The following is a 22,436-nucleotide window of genomic DNA, read 5'->3' as shown; positions in this document are numbered from 1 at the left end:
TTTAGGTTGAGATAATCGCTCATTTCCAAAGTTTACTTAAACCCTTAGTTCTTCAGCAAAGTAGTTCTGGTTTTGCAATTCTCTTCTTTTTTTTCTGAAAGTGGAGAATAATGATGCATGGGGAGTACCAAGCCACGTCTGAGTCCTAATCTAAAGAACCTTCCCCCTGCAAGGTCATACTCTTTGAGGATAAATGATGGAAATGTCACCTTCATCTCTCTTCTCTTAGACAATTTCTCCAACCAGCAAGCATCACTTCCCCTACTGATTTCAAAGACAGCAGTTTCTTTCATCTGCCTCCTGTCTTGGTTAGTGAGAAATTAATGAGCATGTAGGATTTGATTTAGATAATGATTAATTAGGAGAAAAGTGTTCTATTCTAATAGGAAGTCACTGCTAGATGTTAAAGAAATTAGTTAATATTTTGAATGGCAAATTGACTTGTCCTTAGTTTCAAAATACCTTTTAAAATATCTTGATTTATCATTTACTTCATTAGTGCACCGACCTGCACTTAATCCTTTGGGTAGTTTTAATAGGCATTGATTATTTTCTGAGCATGTCATAAAGTAACCTATTCTGGATATCATTAATTCTTTCCTTAATATTGCTTTAATGATAATACTACATTATTATTTTTTAGCATAATGTACTTTTGTTAGCAAAAAATATTATCCACTGTTCAGAAAGCAGACCTCGACAATGAAATGTGTCAGATCACCTTTTTTTTTTTTTAATATTAGAGGGAAAGGGTTTAATTTTCACTGTTACCAAGCCCTGACAATTCATTCTTTCCTGTTGCTATTTGAATATATTTGATCTCCTCCTAGGAAACTATAAGAATCAAGGTCCGCATGAACATTTCTTCTATTCTTAAATGTGCTTTCTAGTGTCATTTTTGACAATTTGTAGTCATTAGATCAAATTGCAGTCTAATAAAATAGCTAGCATGTAGATTATAATAAAGGTAATTATAGAAATAGGGTTGGAAGTGACCTTGAGAGGCTACCTAATACTGTTCTAATTTCAGACTACAGTCTAATCTTTCTAATGCCTGGGTTTTTAGCATTTACCTCTTTCATTCAAGAAGTTACAGCAGCTCCCTCTTTCTCATCAGTCAGTTCAAGTTGGTTTTATTCAGTTGTGTCCTACTCTTTTGTGACCTCACAGACAACTTGGCAAAGATACTGGAGTGGTTGGCCATTTCCTCCTTCAGTATGCTTCTGTTTTACACATGAAGAAAGTGAGGCAAACAAGATTAAGTGACTTGCTGAGGGTCACACAACTAGTAAGGATCTGAGGCCAAATTTGAACTCAGGTCTTCTTGATTCTAGGCTCAGCACTCTATACACTGCAGTACCACCTAACTGCTCATGATAGACATGTCTCAAGTTCTCTAAAATTTGACTCCACTTTAGCTATCTAACTTTATTTTCTACTGTGCCTCAACTAACTCATCCCCTCTACAGAGAGATAATTTATTAAATGGTCTGGATTAATATGACATGACCTGTTCTGAAACCACAAACAAGTCCTGGCTGAGTATTTCTTTTTAGATAGAGTTAATAGTCTACAAGGTTCCTAGATTAGTGGACTGTTGTAGAGAAAGTTTGCCTAGGTTTCTGCAAAGCATTCAGTAAAGTCTTTCATACCAAATTTGTGGATAGGATGTAGAGATGAGGATGGACAGTTTGGAGGATTCAGAGTTGGTTGAGTGACCAAATTCACATAATAGTCATTAAAATATTAGACTGCTTTTTTTTTAGTTTGTTTTTTTTGCAAGGCAATAGGGTTAAGTGGCTTGCCCAAGGCCACACAGCTAGGTAATTATTAAGTGTCTGAGGCCAGAATTGAACCCAAGTACTCCTGACTCCAGGGCCAGTGCTCTATCCACTGCGCCACCTAGCCACCCCTATCTTAGACTGCTTTGAGAGTACTGGTATTTTAGAACATGGAAGATGATAGTCCTGCTCTAAATAAATGCTGTACTTCCCAGTAAGACTACATCGGAAGATCTGTTTTTTAGCTATTGAAGTCACAGTTTTGGGAGTTTGGGAGAATATCCAGAGTAGGAACTGCCAGGATGATGAAAAGCTAAACCAATGGTGACTATGCTATATGAGCTTTTTAGCTGAATGCATCTCAAGATCTTTAGCTTGCAGGCTTGCAAAAAAGAGGAAATGATCACACTAGGATTTGAAAAATTGTTGCATAGAAGGATTTGATTTGCTTTGCTCCAGAAGGCACTATTAAGTATGTTTGTCCCCTAAAATTCTATGCTGGGCCTTCTCTTCTTTTCCTAAGTTCTCTCCCTTAATAATCTTTTGTATTCCCAGAAGTTCAATTATCTTCCTATTGAAGACTAATGTCTCATAATTAGATGTCTTGTGAGCATCTTAAATTCAATATTATTCAAAGCACCTTCCCTCAACCACTTCATATTCTTCTCTCCTCCATATATTTGTTTATGTTGAAGCTATCACCATGCTTCCTGTCTCCCTGGTTTTTGCTCTTATTGACATCTTTGATGTTCTTCCTTCTTTCCAATTCTGTATTTCTAGTTATGAACCCTATCATTTCTAACTCAGTGTTATGTCTTGGCATTTGTTGCCTCTTCTCCACTTATAAGTTCAGACCTTCATTCTCTTTTACCTGGACTATTGTGATGGCTCCCTAACTAGCCATTCTGCCCCTCATCTGCTCTATCTCTAATCCATTCTACATTCACAAAAACCAATATTCCTGATACATGGTTCTGACTCTGCTGCTCTGCTACTCAAAAGTCTGTAGGACAAGAAATGTATTCCTTAGTGTAGTATTTAATGCCTTCTACAATCTGGTTCCAACCTTATCCGATCTTCTTTCTTTTTTCTTTTAAGCCAAATTTCGCCCTATCCTCCTTTACACACTAAATTCTACCTGTGAAACAACTTTCTTCTAAACTCCATCTCCCATGCCTGAAGCATACTTCTTCATCTCAACTTGAATCATTTCAAGGGCTACCATTTTTCATGAAACCCCTTTTACCCCATCACTCTTTACCTTGTATCATCCTCATTTATTTATTTTTGAAAGATTTGATTTATTTTGAGTCTTACAATTTTTCCCCTAATCTTACTCCCTCCCCCCACCCCCCCACAGAAGGCAATTTGCCAGTCTTTACATTGTTTCCATGGTATACATTGATCCGAATTGAATGTGATGAGGGAGAAATCACATCCTTAAGGAAGAAACATATAGTATAAGAGATAACAAGATCAGACAATAAGATATCAGGTTTTTTTTTTTTCTAAATTAAAGGTAATAGCCCTTGGTCTTTGTTCAAACTCCATAGTTCGTTCTCTGGATACAGATGGTGTTCTTCATCACAGACAGCCTCAAATTGTCCCTAATTTTTGCACTGATGAAATGAGGGAGTCCATCAAGGTTGATCATCATCCCCCATGCTGCTGTTAGGGTGTACAATGTTTTTCTGGTTCTGCTCATCTTGCTCAGCATCAGTTCATGCAAATCCCTCCAGGCTTCCCTGAATTCCTATCCCTCCTGGTTTCTTTGCCACCATAAACAGGGCTGCTATGAATATTTTTGTACAAGTGATGGTTTTGCCCTTTTTCATCATCTCTTTAAGGTATAGACCCAGTAGTGAGTGGTATTGCTGGATCAAAGGATATGCACATTTTTGTTGCCCTTTGGGCATAGTTCCAGAGTGCTCTTCTGAAAGGCTGGATGAGTTCACAGCTCCACTAACTTTGTATTAGTGTCCTAGATTTCCCACAACCTTCCCAACAGTGATCATTGTCCTTTCTGGTCATATTGGCTGTCTGAGAGGTGTGAGGTGGTACCTCAGAGAAGCTTTAATTTGCATTTCTCTAATAATTAGTGATTTAGAGCAATTTTTCATATGGCTATGGATTGCCTTGATCTCCTCCTCTGTAAATTGCCTTTGCATATCCTTTGACCATTTGTCAATTGGGGAATGGCTTTTTATTTTAAAAATAAGACTCAGTTCTCTGTAGAAATGAGTCCTTTGTCAGAATCACTAGTTGTAAAGATTGTTTCCCAATTTACTACATTTCTTTTGATCTTGGTTACAGTGGTTTTGTCTGTGCAAAAGCTTTTTAATTTAATGTAATCGAAATCGTCTAGTTTGCTTTTGGTGTTGTTCTCCATCTCTTCTTAAGTCATAAACTGCTTCCCTTTCCATAGATCTGACAGGTAAACTACTCCTTGATCTTCTAGTTTGCTTATAATATTGTTTTTTATGTCTGAATCCTGTGTCCATTTGGATCTTATCTTGGAATAGGGTGTGAGGTATTGGTCTAATCTAAGTTTGCTCAATACTAACTTCCAATTTTCCCAGCAGTTTTTATCAAAGGGAAAGTTTTTATCCCAATAGCTGGACTCTTTGGGTTTATCAAACAGCAGATTACTATAATCATTTCCTGTTATTGCACCTAGTCTATTCCTCTGGTCCACTACTCTATTTCTTTTTAGGTTTTTTTTTTTGCAAGGCAATGGGGTTAAGTGGCTTGCCCAAGGCCACACAGCTAGGTAATTATTAAGTGTCTGAGACTGGATTTGAACCCAGGTACTACTGACTCCAGGGCCGGTGCTTTATCCACTGCGCCACCTAGCCGCCCCTACTACTCTATTTCTTAGCCAGTACCAGACAGTTTTGATGACTGATGCTTTATAGCATAATTTTAGATCTGGTAGGGCTAAGCCACCTCCTTTTGCACTTTGTTTTCATTGAGTCCCTGGAAATTCTTGAGTGAGAGTTTTGTCTCTTCCATCCCAATTCTAACTCCTTCAATTTCTTTTTCTTCTCTTATTGGTGAAGTTAATGTTTCTAATATAATATTGAATAGTAGTGATGATAATGGGCATCCTTGTTTCACCCCTGATCATACTGGTAATGCCTCTAGTCTCTCCCCATTGAATTAGCATCCTCATTTATAAATTTATCCTATTGCTTCTTAGTAGGATGTAAACTCCTTAAGGACAGGGCCAATGAATGGGTCCCTTTTCATCTTTGGATCATCAGTGTCAAGTCCAGTTCCTTTCATATCTTTGAAATTTATTAATTGTTTACTTAGCTGAATTGTGGGTTATAGTTTCCTTCTTGCTTTAGCTTATCTACTTTTTATTTGGAGCACTTGCTTTTTATCTGTACATTTCTGTAATCTTGCTCTACTTCTTACTTTTTATGGTATCCCTAATTGTAATATAGTTCCTTTTATGATGCTTTTGCTTATTTCATAGGCTTTTCTATCTATCTTTACTTCTAGGAAAAAGAAGCAAGTGTATGGTAACAATCTTGTATTTTTACGATTGATTCATCAGGCTGTGTATTTCCTTTTTATCTTTTTTCCAAGTTTTCGTCTTGTTCCTTGATCCTCTTCAAATATGCATCCTTAAATTTATTTTCCTTTCTTTAGAAGATTTCTTCCCTTCCTGTTTGAAGAATCTTCAACTCTTATCAGTTTCTGGGCATTTTCTTAGATTATAAGCCACTTTTAGCAATCCCGATAAAATCTTCCTGTTTTTTTGTGGGTTTTTTTGAGTAATTTTTAAACCAAAGACGCTGAGGAGGGTAGATAGTTTTTGTCCCCTATTAGGATATAATAGAAGCTAACCTTAATTAAGTTGTACTTTCACTAAACATTGTATTTATAACGTTATGTTTTGGGATTTTATTCCTTTTAAAAATTGTTTCAACATTTTTTCTTAAACTGGCAGGGACAGTTAAACGATCACTTATTTGGCTGCTCACTAAGTAACACAGTTGCAAGGCAAAGTGGTAAGAATAGACTAGGATTCAAGAAGCTGCCCTTTATTTTTCAGGTATGCTGTTTGCTCTCTATATGACCTTGAGAAAGTTCCTTACTTTTTTGTGTGTCACTTTCACCCTTGTGGGAATCTTACCTGGTGTACATCATGCTACACAGCTTAGTGTATTTGCCAAATGGATTGCAAGATATATAAGTATTTGTTAGGAACTGATATAAAATTGTGTGTATATTCATGTCTGTATCTATGTATATATATTTATATAATATATATGTATGTGTGTATGTATATGTATGTGTATGCACAATGCACACATGCACCCAATCAACCATATTTTAAATCTAGTTAGAATCATAGACTTATGACCTGAAAGGATTTCTGAGATCATCTCAGCCAACAGAAGTGACTTATTCATATGCCTACCACACTATTTTGTGACAGAGGCAACTTTCATATTCTAGTCTTCTGATGCCAACTTTGGCCTTTTTTACTTTTTTGCTCAGTAAACTCCATTTCCTTTCTTCAGGATCTCTTCTTGGAATATCATTAAACTTTGTAAGTTTATGTAGTAAGAGCCTAGTGAACTAGAACTGGCTATGGTTTTCTTTCCCTGTAGAGAATCATAAAGCTTTTGTGTTTAGAGCACATTTAAAATAAGCTAGAAGCTGGTATAGAAGATAGCCCCTCTCCTTTTCTTGGCAGCAGCTTCCTCCAGTGTAGCTGAATAAATAGGATAGTCCTTTGAGTCAGTATTCCTGATTGAGGACTGTTGTAATCTGAGCCAAAGCAGGAGGAATTTGCTTTCTGACTTTAAAAAGTAAAACCTGTCAAAATTCATTTAGAGCAAAGATAACTGAAACAATTGTTTATACTTACATAGGGGCTGTTTTAATGCCCTTGGCAGAGCAAGTATCACATGAGCTGCGCAATATTGCCTAGCAAACATAATTTCACAAAGTCATTAAAAAGTATCCCCAAACACCAGTTTTCAGGAAGGAGTATCCCTTTATTTCATTAATCCTGAAGAAGTCATGTCCTCCCTTTAATGTATTTTCCATAATATTAGATAAGTTGTCCCCTTTTTGTGGAAGGAGAAAGTGAAGTCCAGAGTGATTGATTTGGCAGTGATAACATAGTAAGAAGTAGCAGGAGACTGGAATTGGACTATGGCATCTCAGTTTGGAAAGAGGCCTTTGTGGGCGGAGCCAAAATGGCAACAGGAGAAGAGCTTCTCCTAGGTGTTTTCTCCATAATATTTCAAAAATCTTAAGATTATGATTCTAACTAAATTTTTAAGAGACAGAACCCAAAGAAAGATCCAGTAAGGCAATTCTCTAGACCAAGGTAACCTGGCAAATTGTGGAAAGACTCCGCTCCATGGGGTTAGATTGGTGGCCTGCCAGAGTGAAGAAAGTTCAGCCTCTTGGAGGCAGCCCTAGGACGCCTGGGAGCCATGACTCACGGCAGTGGGGCAGTTTTCTGACTTACACCCTGAGGAGGACCGGGCACAACTTGGAGGATCAGCCAGGGGCCCTCTGTCAGAACAAGTGTGTGAAATCCAGGCCCTCAGGGTGGTTGCAGCAGTCAGCAGGGTCAGCATAGCAGCAGCCCAGATCTAGGAAATGGAAGTAGGCATGGAGCTGGCAAGTAGGAGCCTCCAGGCAACTGAGCCCTGAGTACTCAGCCCACTGAAAGTAGGGGAGACTTTTGAGGTTTGTCCTCCGTACCTGGACTCTGAGGCTCTGACCACATTCAGATCCAGATTACAGTCCAGGCCCCCCCCCCCCCCCGCAACCCCATGGCAGAGGGGTGCGCTTATGGTCATTCACAGACCAGGAGGGCAGTCAGAGCTTCACATACTGAGATCCTTATGGGGCAGTGTTCCAATTATACTCAAAAGCTCAGAAAGCACCCCAAAAACCAGACACAGGCTGTAGAAATGAGTAAACTGAAAATAGAGGAGCAACATTGAGAAATACATTGTCTATGATCCCAAGAAGGATCAATATACTCAATCTGAAGATGAGAAGTACAAGCTCCTACATCTAAAGACTGCAAGAAAAACGGAAATTGGGCTCAGGCTATGACAGCTCAAAAAAGATTTTGAAAATCAAGTAAGGAAGCTAGAAGAAAAATTGGGAAAAGAAATGAGAGAGATGCAGGAAAAACATGAAAAAGAAGTCAGCATCTTAGTCAAGGAGATCCAAAAAATGCTGAAGAAAATAACATGTTAAAAACCAGCATACGTCAAATGGATAAAACAGTTCAAAAAGTTATTGAGGAGAAGAATGCTTTAAAAAGTAGTATTGGCCAGATGGAAAAAGAGATAAGAAAGCTCTCTGAGGAAAACAAATCTTTCAGATCTAGAATGGAGCTAAAGGAAGCTGCTGACTTTACGAAGTCAAGACACAATACTTCAACACCACAGAATGAAAAATTAGAATAAAATGTGAAACATCTCATTCAAAAAACAATTGATCTGGAAAACAGATTCAGGAAAGATAATGTAAGAAGTGTTGAGATACCTGAAAGTCATGATCAGGAAAAGAGCCTGGACCTAATTTTTAAAGAATACCTACAGCAAAATTGCCCAGATATCCTAGAAGCAGAGGACACAATAGAAATTGAGAGAATCCACTAATCTCCCCCAGAAGGAGATCCAAAAAAACCGCAACCCCCAGGAATATTATTGCCATGTTCCAGAACTCCCAAGTCAAAGAGAAAATATTACAAGCAGGAGCTGCAGTCAGGTTCACACAGGACTTAGAAGCAACTACATTAAGGGCTCGTAGGGCTTGGAATATAATATTCTGGAAGGCAAAAGAGCTTGGAATGCAACTGAGAATTAACTACCCAGCAAAACTGAACATCCTTCAGACCAGCCAGGCTGAATGGATTGATTTCCAGCCACACTCTGCAACTCTCCCACCTGCTGTACTGGAACTCTCTGTCCCAACCTGTTGGGAGTTCCCTCTTCTGCTACTCACATAGCCAAAGCCTATGTGGCTGTTCTTATGTCCTTGGGCCTCACCCTGTCACTCCTGTGCATGCTCTCTGCTCTCTCTCCCCAGCTCACCTGTGTTCTCCTGAGGCAGACCTTGTTGGCAGATATTCTTCTCCTAGCTTCTTTTCTGGGTTTTGTTGATCGAAATTCTGTAAAGAGGCTTGATTCATATTAGTTCTGCAGGAAAGCCAGGAGACCTTAGCACAGTGCCTAACTTTTCTCTGCCATCTTGGCTGAAATGACCCTGGTCTGCATTCTTGTCTGTCTTCCTATTTCATTATGCTCTCCAGATTTCTCACTCTATTTACTTGTTCTTTTCATTTTAACTCTTTCTCTCTTTTTTGTACTTACAGAAACTCAGTTGAAGACATGGCTACCCTATCCAGTACTTGGTGTTCCTTTCATGCACCTTTACATACTGTTCCAGGGAGTAGGATTTTATTCCTGTCTAGAATATGGCTCCCGTATATCTGTTGAGGGTACTGTTGTTTGTTCTTCCTTCCATCTTTCAAACTTCAGATTATTTTAAAACACCTATTCTATAAAAGACACTGCTGGGGATGTAAAGACACAAATGAAATAGTTCTTGCTCTTAAGGGGCTTACATTTTCTTATAAATTATAAAATAAAGTGGTCAGTCCTGTTCCCTTCCCCTACCCCTCATGATTCCCATAATTTCTACTTCAGTAATTGGTTTTTCCTTGTTGATGTTAATCATGTCTAGAAAACCATTGTTATTCTTTCAGTCTCTTAGAAGGTGGAATTTATAAGGCAAGCCAAAAAATTATTAGCTGCTCTCCTAAAGAATTGCACCAATTATTTTGACAATTGGTATTTTCCATTACTTTTACATAATGTTTCTATTCCAGACTTACGATCTGTTTCTTCAACTTCTTATGTATAGATTCTGTCTACTTAGATAGACCATAGTATATTTCTATGACAACATTGCTTTTATTTTAGTCTCCATTGAGGCTTATTTAGCTTTTTCCATCAAGTTTTCTACCAGTGGTTCCTGAATTTTCTCATGAGTCCATCTTTTTAATATGCATGCTAATGCATCCTACCACTGTTATCTATTCTATTCCTTCTTAAATAAGAGAAACCCTTCTATAGTCATGGTCTAGTGTGAATCCTATTGAATTTGTCCTCAATGATGTTGTTCAGTTGTTTCAATCATGTCCAACTCTTCTTGACCCTATCTGAGGTTTCTTAGCAAAGATATTTAATGGTTTTTCCATTCCCTTTTCCAGCTCATTTTAAAGATGAGGAAACTAAGATAAACAAGATTAAGTGACTTGTCTACAGGTCACATAGCTAGTCACTGTCTGAGGTCACATTTGAACTCATGTCTCCCTTAGTCCCAGCTCAGCACTCTATCCGCTGCACTGTCGCTAGCTACCCTATCAGTGATAGAGATTTGAAATCAAATTCACTTCTTTATAGATCAAATTTACTTCTTTATATTACAATGTCTAGTTTACTTGTCACTCATAATTCACTTATCTGTGTGGTCCAAGTTTTCTGGAACCAAATCAAGGACTCTTTTCATTCTAATATATTGCCTCTGTGCATAGAGATGGGAGGCTTTGGTAAAAGGATGTTTTTGGGGAGTGAGGGTCTAAGAATAGCTCTTTCTAAAGTGTTTGTGTCTTTCTTGTCTTAAATAGGATGCAATGACCATAATTGAATTTGAATTTGCTGACTAAAGATTTTTCAGAGCCTTGAAGTCATAATTTTGCACACATATTTTCAGTGACCTGAAAATGAAGAAAGGTATAGAAAGTAGTATCGGAGTGTTCAGTGATTTCAGGGCATCTTCTAAAGTTATTGAAGTGAAATGGAAAAGATGCCAGAGTTGGATTCAGAAGGACTGAGCTCTACTATTTACCACCTTGATGTCCTTGGGGAAAAATAATGATAATAACTATAATAATGGTTAAATAGTGGTTTAAAGTTGCTATTTTGCTTTATATATATATATATATATATATATATATATATATATATATATATATACTTTATACACTATATACTTTGAGCCTCATGACAGCTCAAATAAAAGTTGTAATAATAATAATAGCTCATATTTTATTGTGTGATGTATATCTGAGATGTTATTAACCTCATTTTACAAATGAAGAAATTGAAACTGAGAGAGTATTACTAAACATTCCTAAGCTTCAGTGTCTCCATCTATAAAATAAACTTGATAACTCAGCAATAGAATGATACAAATCATAATTCAGACCTGCAAGGGGCCTTTAAGGCCCCATTTGATTCAGTCCTTTCATTTTACAGTTGAGGAAATTGAGACTCAAAGATGACGTGGCTTTCTAAGGACACATGGTGAGTGAGGACAATTTGTACTTGGGTCCTCCCTGACTCCAGGGAGTATAGAGACACAATATCCCCCTTGCCTTTTTCTACTTGGCTTAGATAGTGTCTAAGGCCCCTTTCACCTCTTCAGTCCTTTCATCCCAAGACCTTTTGGGAGTCTCTAGGCAAAAGGGACAAAATCACTGATATTGGTTTGTTTCGTTGTGTTTTTTGCCACTGGTCTGAGGGTGTTATATAGCAGCAAAGGAAGCTATCTGGGTATATAATTATATATATATATATATATATATATATATATATATATATATATAAAATATATAATTATTGAGGTTTTCCAGTATTTCATCCTTGACAGCCTCAACCTTCTTTCTAATTGGTAAACTTAAGAGTAGAGCTGTAGATACACTTGTGCCTGTCAGATAGAGAGGGAAATCATCCAGTTTGTTGGTTCTTTAAGGGGCAGAAATCAACAAGGATTTCTAGAGCATCCCCTTGTTCCTAGTCCTGTGTCAGGCAATGTGAACCATAGAAAAGGAGCAACAAAACCACAAATTGGAGGTTTTTTGAGTTCAACATTTAGCCAGTAAAATTATGAGATCTAAGGATGAAACTTCATCTTTTAACTCAGGCAAATTAAGATACTACTATTTCTTAATGTACTTTAATATTAGTAATATGAGTTTAAATACTGCTTGTAAAAGGTAATTAGTTTAATGTTAACTACTTAAAATGAATGATTAATAAAGATAAATAAGAAACATCAAGGACTAGGAAATAGATGCTAATGAATTTGACATTTGAAGAAATATTTATTAGGCAGCTTCTGTCTGCAAACAATATGTTGGGCTTTGGGGGAGGTATGAAGTTTAGATAAGGATGGGAGGAACGAACCAATATAGTAAGATCTTTTGATGGTCTAGGCACTATGTATGCTTAGAACTTTACAAATAGTATCTCATTTCTTTATATTTTTTATGTTATCTCATTTTATCCTCTCAACACAACTGAAGAATAGGTACTAGTATTAACTCTATTAGAAAATGAAGAAACCTGAGACAGACTGAAGCTTAAGTGACTTGTTTACAGTTACATGTCAGTAAGTATCTGAATCTGGATTTGAACTCACTTCTTCCTGACTTCAGGCCCAGTGCGCCATCCACTACACTACAAAACTTTCTACAATAATAAGAGGACCCTCCACTAATGGAGAAAATAATACAGAATCATAAAACAGTAGACAATATTTCATGATAAGTATATAAGAGAAGTATATAACAAAGTATCTGTCAAGTCTAGTGGGTAAGTTATCACCACTGATGTGATCCAGAAACTATCCTGGAGCAGCTGGCATCAGTGGGTAGTGCCATTTGGCTTTTCTTGTGTGGCCTGCTGGTTACTGAACCCCACTGAAAACTTATTTCTTTCAGGTTCAGATTTGCAAGTATGTGTTTCCAAGGGTCCGACATGTTGTTCACGAAAGATGGAAGAGAAATATCAAATGCTGGCTCTCTTGAACATGGAGCAACTTCTTCAGTCTGCAAGTGTGGAGCTCAAGTTTGTGATTATTCAGAATGCTGCAGTTTTCCAAGGTGAGTTGTTGGGCTGGGCAGCTAGATGACTTCATTTTATGGCCATTTAAGTGTGTGTGTGTGTGTGTGTGTGTGTGTGTGTCTGTGAGCCCATTGGCAAAGTATAAGGACAGAACAGGCAACAGCACCTTTATCTGCATTAGCCTCTGGTGTTAAGATCTTTTATGAAAGTTCATATCATAGCTTAAACATATTTATCAGTCAAGATTCGTCTGAATTGCAGAAAAGTTGGATGTTGGCAAAACTACTGCTCTTGATGGACTCTTTTTTGAAGTTGCAATATATATATATATATATATATATATATATATATATGTATATATTTTGGGGGGGACTCTGTTTTGGAACTATTTGCTGATCTCAGGAGGGTTAACTGAATGGCAAAGAGAGTGAGGAGGGTTTTTTATTTGTTGTGTGAATTGTACTTTCTCCCATCTTGTCATACACAGTGCCTGTCAGCATGATAGAGTGGCTACTGAGTCAACCTTGGAGCCATGATAGACTTGAGCTCTAGTTCTTCCTGAGACCCTAGCTGTGTGACTCTGGGCAAATCACTTAATCTCTCTGTGTTCCAGACAATTCTTCAAGACTTTAAACAATCAAATTGCTTATCTAAACTGGGAGAGGGAATTTGCAAACTAGAAATTGCTCACTTCAATGTGCAATTAAGTCAGAAAAGTAACTTGAAACTCAAATTTCAGTCTGTAATGAAGATTGTATTGTTTCCTGGAGATTTTTAAAAAAAATATTTTGTTTTTCCAACTACATGAAATGGTACGTTTTACCAATTTTTTTTTGCAAAGTTTTGAGGTTTTTTTTTTCTCTTCCCTCCCTCCTGACAGAAAGCAATCTGATATAGACTCTACATTTATAAGCATGCTAAACATGGATCCATATTGATCATATTGTGAGAGAGGAAACAAATCCAAATGGAGGAAAGAAAACATTAGAAAAAAATGACCTAATACATGAGATAACTTAAAAAAATTGAAAATAATAAGCTTTGGTCTGTATTTAAACTCCTCAGTTTGTTCTCTGTCTATGAATGGTATTTTCTAGCACAAGTCTTTTACAATTGTCTTTGATTATTGTGCTGCTGAAATGAACAAGTTTGTCATAGTTGATCATCACCCCATGTGGTTCTGCTCACTTCACTCAGAATCGTGTAAGTCTTTATAGGCTTTTCTGAAATCCCATCCCTCATGATTTCTTATAGTACAATAGTGTACCATTCCCCAACTGATGGGCACCCCCTTAATTTCCAATTCCTTGACACTACAAAAAGAGCTACTGTTTTTGTCCTTGTGGAATTTTGACCCCTTTTCATGATCTCTTCAGGGTACAGACCCAGTAGTTGTATTGCTGGATCAATGGTATGCACAGTTTTATTGCCCTTTGAGAATAATGCTGGATTGCTTTTTGAGATGGTTTTTGGATAGTTTTTTAAAAAAAAATATAGCTAGAATATTCTCATTTAGAAAGTGAGGAAAAAATGACTTGTTGGACCCCACTCTCTCTTTTTTGGAACTTGTCCTCTTGCAAGTCTCTGTTCTTAATAGAGTTGCCAGATGTTATCATTTCTATCTCCATCCCATTTCTTCTGTATAGTCCTTTGTCACTGTGCCCATGATCCCTACTCAGGGTCAGGCTTCACCCTCCTGACACCTGCATTGTTACTGGTCTCTCCCCTATTCTGTCCATCCTCTCCTCAGTTACTTACAGTGCATACGTGACCATGTTACTCCCTTACTTGCTACATTACAATCTTAACTTGGTTCTTCTAGAACTAAGATAGAACTAAGAATGGCTCCAGTCTATTTTACCAGCTTCATTATCCCTTACTTTTCTTCTCATCTAACTAGAGTCTACCCAGTTTGTCCTCACTCCATTTCCCATCTCTATATCCTTGCACTGGCCTTGCCTAGAATGTATTCTGTCTTCATCTCTGTCTCTTATACTCCCTTGTTTCCTTCAAAACCTAACTCAAACGCTGCCATCCCTGTGAAGCCTTTCTTTTCTAAGCCCCCCAAACAGATGGTGCCCTCCCTCACTAAACTACCTGATATTTATTTTGTTTGGGTGCTATATGTACAAATATCTGTATAAGTTGTAGGAGAATGTAAGCTTCTTGAAAGCAGGGGCTATTTGTTTTTGTTTGGGTCCCCAGTACCTAGCACGATGCCTGGCAAATAGTAAGTAATAAGTGTGTTTTGAATGAATGGATCATTGCCTGAGCATGGCTGATGAAAGTGGGTGCCCCACAGAGGGACTGAGTACGGAACCTTTTTTACCTCAGAACCTACTGCCACACATGAATTTATTTCCTTATTTGCCTCACTTAATATACATGTTGAAAGGTCCAAGATTACCATGAATGCAGAAATCTAGATAATCCCCCATTCTTTACTGGTAACCAGTTCATAAAAGACTTAGAAGAAGGTCCTTAGTAAAACTGGTGCTTGTTGAATTGAATTGGGTAAATCTGTGGAAGATATAGAGGAGAAATGGAAAATCACACAAGATGCAAAATCATAGCTGGGCTGCATTCTATCCCATTGGAGTCCACCTAGGTTAATGAGATTGTGTATCCATTGAAGTGTAAGTATTCAGGCAGGTCCTGGATTAGTTCGTTGACTGATCTGACCAAAGAAGCAGAGTGATTGGAAATGATGGGAATATAGGATAGATTTGAAGGGGAAGGATGAGTTGAGGCAAATTCTCTTTTGCTTCAGAAGTAGCTCTTAGATGAATTATTTTATTCATAGTTGGTTCATTGCAAAACGCATGGTCCTTCAAATCTTCTCTTAGATCGCTGCTTTTCTTTGGAGAGTCGTCACGGTGTTTCATATAGTTTTCAAATAGATAAAATCAAAGTTTGTGGGAATCACAACTTTGTCATTTACTTAATTATGTGACTTTGGCCATGTCAGTTTACGCATTCAGGGCATGAATTTCTTTTTCTCAATATTTTTGTGTTTGGTGACTCTGCTTGTTGGATGTACACTAAGTGATTGAACAACTAATGAATATTCTAGGATAGTGTGCAATTATAGCAGCTGGGTGGCACCAGAGTGCACAGAAGGATAGTCCTGGAGTCAAATGAACATGAGTTCAAATTCAGCCTCAGATACTGGGCAAGGCACTTTATTCCTACCTGCCTCAGTTTCCTCAAATATAAAATAGGGATAACAGCACTCTCCCAGGGTTGATGTGAGGATCAGATGAGACAATATTTGTAAAAGTACTTTGCACAGTGTCTGACATATAGCACAGGCTCTCTTGCTATCTATATCTATATCTATATCTATATAAATGTTAGTTGCTATTATTAATTAATTTTCAAATACTGAGTGTAAGAGTATAAGACAGCAATCACTTGCTTCCTTCATTTTCCCTTTACTTATACTTTATGCTGAACACTCATTCTTCAGACCTCTAAGAGCATAAAGAAGTTGCTGACTTCCAACCATCACATTGAAGATAATCCTTGCCCCAAATTCCTAATTTCTTCCTCAAACAGGGCTTTGAGCCTAGATCATTGAAATGTTGTCATAATCGTAATTGAGTTGCATCTGCCTCTACGTGACCCAATTTGGGTTTTTTATTGGCAAAGATAGCAGAATGGTTTGTCATTTCCTTCTCCAGATCATTTTACAGATGAGGAAACCAAGGCAAATGCGGTGAAGTGACTTGCCCAGAATCACATAGACATTGTGTCTGAAGTCTGATGTAAACTCAGCCCCCTCCCACTCCCCCACTCCCCAGATGGGAAGCGTCCTGAGGCTCTATCTACAATGCCACCTGATCATTGCAATAATTTCCCCAATTTGCCACTTCCACCCATTCCTCTGAATGATATAATGCTGCTCTTTGGTATTTCTCTCTGCTACCATATCAAGGTGGAGCATATTTGCCTTATCTTGGAGTCATGATATGTTTTTAAGTAATGGCTAGCAGTAAATGATTATTTCCTGTTTTCTGGACAGATGGCCAGTAGAGGCTCCTGCATCTGCAGCTGGAAGGGACTTTAGAGGCTGATAATAGCTACAGTCTGGTCTCCTTATTTTAAAGTTGAGGAAACAGAAACTCTAGAAGATTTAGTGACTTATTCAAAGTAACATAGGTAGTAGGTATAGCATCAGTGGTGGTATTAGAGCCTAGGTCCACACTCACATAAAACTGCTGGGAATTACTCATAGAGGAAACTTTTCAGCTCTTGTATTTCAGTTTTTAAGAGGTCTTTTGCCCTTATAAATTGAACCTAGGGTGCTTGGCTACAGTTGCAGGAGTCTTCTCTTCCTAATAGTGTTTTCTTAATGATTGGTGCAGTAAAATAAAGTTGTTTATTTTCATTGTTTGCCTCATTGGCTCAATTTCATTTACTTAGATGTGCTTAGCAATATAGGGGCAACCCAATGCTTCTCTCTTTCTGCTTAATTAATTCTTCTTGAGAAAACCTCTATGAAAGTAGAAAGATTTACTTTGCTTTTTCCCTTTTTCCTCATACCCTAGTGCCGTTCTTTCTTCATTTTATTTCTCCTTTTTCCCCTTGTAAAGCCTGTGAGGATTCTGTAATTTATAAAAGAAACCATTTTCCTCTTTGGTTGAGGGTGAGCCAGGCAGGTTTCTTCTGAATAGCTGCTCTATCATGGCTTCCAAGGCACCCTGATGCTTAAGCCCTAGCATTGGCCTCTGCTTGCATCTGGGATTTGGCAGCCATCAATGCTGTCATTTCATGTTTTGATTAAATGTGTCCTGGCAATGTTGGTTCTGCTTGATTGACTGCCCTTCATTCTGTGTGACTGCCTAGGGTCATCATTTCTGCGTAGGTCATTTGGCTCAGGGCAGTTGACCTTGGTTGAGGTGGGTTCTTAAGACTGTGGGGTAAGTTGTAACCTTTGTTATTGGAAACTTGTGTCACTGGTGTAATTTGTCCTGGAACAGATTGCCATCCAGAGTAGAACCTTGGAGTTGGGTTTCTTGAGTCTGACATTTGATCTGAAGCTTCAGGTCTCATTGAGACCAGAGTCTCTTTTCAAGGCTACTTTGCAGTGTGATTTTTCTAGTTGCCAGATCCTTGTTGTTGAGCTCTGTTTCTTGTTAAAGTGGAGGGGTGCTCCTCAATAAGAATTCTCAGAGATCCTGCTCAGTAGAGCCTGGGGCTAGTCTTAGAATCACTGGTGTTTCTTGAGATCTGGTCCTCCCCTGGTTCTCTAGCTCATGACCTTTCTGCCTCAGGCCAGACAAGAATAGTGGAGTTCCCCAGAGTCCCATTCTTCCAGGGGTCACAAGAGCATTGACCAGAACTTTTGCTATCAAAGGCAATAAGTACCAAAACTCACATATGAAGATAAAGGGTCTGGAAGCCCTACTGCCAAGTGAACTGTCTTCTGAATTGGCTTCCATGACTAGTAGTGTTGCATAGTGCAGTCCCTGAAGAATCTCTTCCTAGACTCCATTGGCCACTGTTAATCACGGCTAATAGTCACTTGTTAGTGCTTGTAAGGAATAAGCAACTCTTGGTATATGTTTCATTGCAGATGCTCCAGCAGGGATATATGTATCTCCTTGGGATGGCTGTGCCTTTCCATAGTTTTAGGTCTCTCTTCCACAGTTGCACTGACTTCTTTCTGTACTTGAAATATTTCTCAGCATGAGATAGTGTAATGAATACTGGATTTGCTGGCAGAGCTCTTTGACTTGGAGTTCTACCTACTAGCTGTGTGATTTGGGGCATTTGACTTCTGATTTCTGAACTTCAGGTTTTGTTTTTTCTGTAAAATGGTGATAATCCCAGTTTTGCCTCTCTCCTAGTTGAGACAGTTGAATAAAATGGAGAAGAGAAAACATATTGACCCTGGGTGGACCTTGGACAATTCACTTAACCCCATTGCCTTGCAAAAACCAAAACCCAACCAAACAAAGACACAAAAAACTACATTGACAAATAGTTTACAAATTGGAGAGGGTTCTTGGGTCTCTAAACCTTTTTGGAGTATAACTGTGAATTCTCTAAGGTATGGTAGATAAAGGAAGACATTGTGTCCTCCATCCTTTCACCAGAATGGGGAGGGGCCATGGGTGGGTGGGGGGCTGATGAACTACAACACAACCCCAAATGACTATACAGAAACAGAACATGCTCAGTATGTAGAAGAATACAGTCAGCATGCCTTACAAGTTCTGAGAGAAAAAAAATCATTTCTGACTTAGGTGTACTGAGAATCAGTTTTGTAGAGAAATTTTAACAAGTCTTTGAAATTCTATCCATCTTAAAGGATAGAGATATGGGAGACGGAATTTCAGGCCTAAGGAATGATGGTAATTACAAATCAGAAGGAGAATATGGTGGGAGAAGGGAGTTGAAGGCAGCTGAAAGTGAGATGTTTAGTTTGGTTGGAACACAGAGTACACAGAAGGGAGTTTTGTGCTTGTTGTTCACTCATGTCCAATTCTTTGTGACCCTATGGATTCTATTGTCCATGGGATTTCTTGGCAAAGCTACTGGAGTGATTTTCCATTTCCTTCAGTAGAAAGTTGGTAACTTGCCCAGGGTCATACAGCTAGTATGTATCTGAAGCTGAATTTGAACTCAGATCTTCCTGACTCCAGGTCCAGCATTCTAGCCACTGAACCACCTAACTGCTTCCTAAATTTTATATTCCTCCTCTGAGCTGGAAATGAACCAGTGATGGAGAAGGGAATAGAATGAGAAAAATTAGCTTGGCTTAAGATTGTTGAGGTCATTTGAATGTGGAGATGAGGAGTTTATATCTTACTTGTCAGCCAGCATGGACACACAGAAGGAACATTAATCTGGGGAGAGGTGGGAAGAATGGGTTGGAGGTGGTGGGATTCAATGTGAGGTTATTGTGAGAATCCAGGTAATGAGGTCTTGTATTAGAGGGCTGGCTGTGGGAATAGAGGCTTGGGGAGACTTTTTAAATTTTTTTTTTTTATTTCAGGCAATGTTGTTAAATGACTTGCCCAAGGTCACATAGCTAGGTAATTATTAAGTTTTGGAGACCGGATTTGAACTCATGCCCTCCTGACTTCAGGGCTGGTGCTCTATTCACTGCACCATCTAGCTGCTCCCTTGGGGAGACTTTTGAGAGATACAGAGGTAGAAGTGGACAGGTTTGCCTTTTCCCTCTTCTTCACCTTTCACATCCCTATATGACTACCAATTCCTCAGGATGAGTTACAGAAATAGGGAAGTAAAGAGAATATTTGAGATCTGAATGGACCATCAAAATAAAGCTTGAGAAATACAAGCCTGGTGACCAGAAATCCCCAGAGAAGATTGGAGATTCATTTGTATAGAGTTAATATTGAAAGTTATAGGTTCCGGTCTCAGACACTTAATAATTACCTAGCTGTGTGGCCTTGGGCAAGCTACTTAGCCCCATTTGCCTTGCAAAAAAAAACTTAAAAAAAGAGAAAGTTATAGGTTGCCAAGGGGAAAAATATACAGAGAAAGAGTTTCCAGGAATCCTCACAGAAAGAAATCAGGACTAAAAGGATGATAGATTTAGGGTTAAAAAAAGAACTCTGAGGCTATCCAGTCCAGCTCTCAGGTTTCTGAATTCTGAGTCAAATGTACTTTGTACCATCCAATGAAGGAGGTGGGAAAGGACTGATTTAAGATGTAGGTAGAATACTAGGAAAGTATACTACCTCTGAAACTGGAGGAGAGAGTATCAAGAGAAGAGGAGGAGAATCTGAAGTGATGAATTCTATGGACAAGTTGAAAGGGACTTAAAGACTAAGGAAAAGATTGTTGCTTGGACAATGGGTGATTTGTGACCCTTGGAGAGCAGTTTTGGTAGTATCATAGGGACCAAAGTTAGATTTGCAATGGATGAAGTAAGTGGGAAGGAAATAGAAGCATCAGGTTTAGGTTGGCTAACCTTGCCAACCTCTCCCCTTCCACTTCTGCAGCCACCCCCCACCCGAGTTTGATATATATCAAGGCAAATTTAAAAAATGTATATAATGGAGAATACTTAAGCATGTTTGTAAGCAGATGATGAAATCAGTGAGGAAAGTTGAAAATGAGCCAGATAGAAATGATTGTAGAAAGAGGAAAATGGATTAAAGGGAATACTTAGTGCTGGCAAAAAGTAGGAATGTTTTCTACAGAGATAAGAAGAAAGAGAGAATCTGTGAAACCCCTGAAGTTTTGAGGTGTAGAAGATGAGAACTGAGAGAGCTCACACTGGCTGGCCTTGATATCAGTTAAAATAGATGCAAGGTCATCTTCTATGATTGTGGATAATTAGATAGGGGATCAATAGGTGTTAAATACGATTGCCTCAGGGCTCAGCTGATAGTTTTATAGTTTAAACTTGATAAGGGATTAAATCCTTGACTTTCTCTAGCTATGCCCAGGAGCAGGAGTGAGTGGTGGGGGTTTCCTAAGGTTGAGGATTAGTATATCGGGAATGACAGAAGATTGAGGTATTTTAGGGTGGTTAACAGCCAAATTATACAGTGGCAACTGATGGATCAAGACTGAATACACAGACATTGTAGGCCGGGAGAATAGGGAGAAATTCAGGAGGTAGAGGTAATGATGAGGGCAAAATTTAGGTTTAATTATTTAATTATAGAATCAATACAGAGTTAGAGATTTGGAGATTGTTTAGTCTAGCCCTCTCATTTTGCAGAAGAGGATACTGGGTCCTAGAACAGAAAAGAGATTTATCCTAGGTAATATAGTAAATGGTAAAATCGGAATTTGAACAGACTTCCTGTCTTCATATATAATGCCATTTTTTTGTACAAAGGGCAAAATGGAATGTTATGGTTAGAAGGGAGGATTTCCAGGCAGGCCTTCCATCTTAGAAGAAAGCCAAAGTAGTTTGGTGGAGAGAACTCTCAATCTGGCTTCTATTCTTAGCCTCTGTCTCTTACTACCTGAGTGATCTGGGGAGACCCTCTCGGGGTCTCAATTTCCTCATCTGTGAAATGAGGACTAGAATGATCTCAGAGTTAATTTTCAACTGTAAGTCTCATATATGATATAGTATACTACTCCTTGAAGAGCACTTGTGAGGTTTCTCAAAGGGAAATCAGGTTTTAGTTAAAACGTGAGATTGTAAAAGGAATCCTCTGGAGAGTGTTTTGTTTAGAGTGTGAGGGGACTGGGAATGCTGAGGTCCTAGACCACTGAGCTAGAACGGGCTAGAAGAGTAATAGAGCTAAGCTGGGTAGAGGGAAGAGAACTAGAGAATATTGGTGGGTCCAGTACAAAACTGGATAATAAAGATTGGTGAATCAGTGGATTGGGAGACACCCAGGGATGGCATGGTGACAAGGAGGGTAAATTGACATTCAGTTAATGGAAGAATTTGGGCAAAGTTATTTTATTTAAATTCAATTGAAATGTTTGTGTGAGTGCATGATGTTGTAGTGGAATGTGCCCAGTCAACAAAGGAGCTGGAAAGAAGAAACCAGTTACAAAATATGAGGCCTTCTGGGGGGGGGGGGCGAACCTGTAGAGCATCTAAAAAGAAGGGAAAGGGGTGCTGGACTGCAACATGTTGTCTAATGTAGTATGTCTCAGCTTCAATGTTATGCTGTCCATTTGGGGAGTGGAAGGGACAGAGGTGATAGAGTTAGATTAGATAGATTACACCCAATGAACTTTTAGAGGACCTCAACCTTTCCCAAATATCTCTGATTTATCTGGGGCTCTTGTAAGAGAAAAT

The 22,436-nt window shown here is 38.5% G+C and overlaps 1 protein-coding gene across 1 annotated transcript in view; it reads left to right on the top strand.

The window, feature by feature from the left end:
• GPC3 (glypican 3) overlaps positions 1–22,436 on the top strand; it is an 821,180-nt gene that overhangs the window by 31,866 nt on the left and 766,878 nt on the right. Inside the window, exon 2 of the mRNA XM_074201733.1 lies at positions 12,562–12,723. Coding sequence (XP_074057834.1) covers positions 12,562–12,723 — 162 coding nt within the window. The remainder of the gene's footprint in view (positions 1–12,561; positions 12,724–22,436) is intronic.

The sequence above is a fragment of the Macrotis lagotis genome, chromosome X (genome assembly GCF_037893015.1).
Source record: "Macrotis lagotis isolate mMagLag1 chromosome X, bilby.v1.9.chrom.fasta, whole genome shotgun sequence".
Lineage (NCBI taxonomy): Eukaryota > Metazoa > Chordata > Mammalia > Peramelemorphia > Peramelidae > Macrotis > Macrotis lagotis.
Note: the sequence above shows the minus strand (reverse complement) of the source record. Positions and strands in the feature narration are given on the sequence as shown.